This window comes from Halyomorpha halys, unplaced genomic scaffold (genome assembly GCF_000696795.3).
Source record: "Halyomorpha halys isolate HHAL.00 unplaced genomic scaffold, Hhal_1.1 Scaffold464.1, whole genome shotgun sequence".
NCBI lineage: Eukaryota > Metazoa > Arthropoda > Insecta > Hemiptera > Pentatomidae > Halyomorpha > Halyomorpha halys.
In genome coordinates this window covers 386,402-388,562 of record NW_027108519.1, presented here as the reverse complement: position 1 = coordinate 388,562, position 2,161 = coordinate 386,402, and the positions used below count along the sequence as shown (strand labels likewise).

Genomic DNA, 2,161 nt, shown 5'->3' with positions numbered 1-2,161 from the left:
ATGCTACCTGCCAAAATAGCGGCTGTTCCGAAGATACAAAAAATTTATTTTTAAGTTCTATTAAATAACAAAAAAAATCCGTGTTATTTCCTTTCGGAGAATGGTTCAAATTTTACTTAGACTATACCAGGAATAAAGTGAACGTCATTAAAAAATAAATATTGAAGTATTGAAGATGCATGTCCCATCATTCCCTAAAAATCACCAATTTTCTCTCATTTTTCACTTGGAGCTCCATATCCTTAAAATTTTACATAAATAAAAACATTATTTAAAGTAAAGTAAATTTGTCTACAGTATCTAATAGACATCTGTGCATCTAATACCTCCTGAGATATATTGTAAAAATTTTGTCTGAACAACTAGAAATCAACATTTTCTGAATTTATTATGACAAATATCACGAACATCCAGATTAACAAAAATTAATTCTGAATTAACAGGAAATTAAATTGCACCTTCTATGTCGATTATCTGGTTGTGTTATAACGATCAAATTTGGAATCTCTTGAAATTTTCAGAGCAACAGTGACCTAGTACAGAAATTGCTAAATTATAACATTAACAACCCGAAACTTTTAAAACTCTTTATTCCAGTTGATAATTTGAGGCATCCAAATGCCTATAGTGTTCTATTGTCCCAAAATAAATAAAATAAAATATTATTCTATTATTAATACAATTCAAATGAAAGCAAATTTTGTCGACTGTTATGTTTTTCGATTCATTATATAATTTTTAAAAACCAACTAAAAAGTGTATACTAATACAAATATTTTAAATCGATTATATTAATTTCTTATGTTTTAACAGGTTTTATTAAAATTGCATTTATCTGCTTTTAGTTATTCGTTGTATTCGATATGCATCCTGTTATTATATTGGGACCACTGCCCTGTTGTTATAATAAATAAAAAGATAAATGATAAAATTAAATGAGAGAACTTCGATTCCAAAACTGAAAACATCGTTTCTTTGAACCTTGATCGATTGAAATTATGCAAACGTAGAGCTTCAAAACTAGCTCAAACATAAAAAATAATTAAGTGACCAAAACGTATTTTTATTTATATGAATACGAAATCCACATAACGTTTTACAAATTATAACATAAGTTAATCTCACCTGGATGAAATAATGTAATAATCGTGATAAACAATTAGCACTAGGAACTACACAAAACACTATCAGTTATTTGCATCACTTGCTTTCGGAAAAGCATTAATATTAATACTGAATGCACGTACTAGAACTATTTGGCGCTTCGAAGCTTGAAATCTGCAATATCGCAGTGTTGCCAGGTCGTCACAAGAATTAACAAAATATTATCATTTTCATATAAATATTTTTTTAAACTCTTACAACGACCACAGTGTTGACAATGATATATTCATTATATCATGGTCCCTAATTTAAACTGAGGTTTAAATTAAAACAGTCAAATAAGTTTTCTTTTTTCATTCGCTCTCCCCCCCTATTTTACAAACAGGCCGATTTGATATGAAGACAAACAGGATAACAGATCAGATGCATTAGAGGATTTAAGTGTTTCACGTTTGATGGAACAATAGAAATATCTTGCATCTACTAAATGTCTATATTATCAGTGAATATTATAGTTTTTATGTTACAATAAGATGACATATCAGCTGAAGTATCAAATTCAGTTTTTATCTGCTTATTGATTCCCACACTACTCGATGTTGATTAAATTCCAACACGAAATTCAAATTAGCATTGTTTCATATTTGATTCCCTTTTTACTCAATCGGAAATCGCTGAATGCTTTTTAACTCTTATTTAAATAGTTTATTTTTTTCAAAATTATAACTTTTTATTTTTATTGTTTCAGGTACAGCAAAAGTAACCGTTGAAGATATCAAAGTAGGAGCTAGTCTTTGCACTCACTTGATTTATGGATTCGCCACCATTGACAACGATGACTATCATATTGAACCAATTGACAAAAAATTAGACTTAGATAAAGGTAAGAGATAAAAAAACATATTCATATTTTAGGAACAGAGCCATTCCACTATCTCAAGCCCAGAAAAAAGTAAATAAACACGAAGTCTAAGCTATAAATCACTGTCATTATTCATAGCATGGGCGGTCAAGGTGAACATGGTGATTTAGTGGGGAGGGAAAACTTTTGTCCTCA

General features: G+C 29.2%; 1 protein-coding gene across 1 annotated transcript in view; it reads left to right on the top strand.

Moving 5' to 3' along the window:
• The window catches only part of LOC106683091 (chitinase-like protein EN03), a gene marked incomplete in the record, with an annotated part of 28,927 nt that overhangs the window by 12,179 nt on the left and 14,587 nt on the right, over positions 1–2,161 (top strand). Inside the window, 1 exon segment of the mRNA XM_067046847.1 lies at positions 1,853–1,987. Within this exon segment, the coding sequence (XP_066902948.1) occupies positions 1,853–1,987 (135 nt within the window).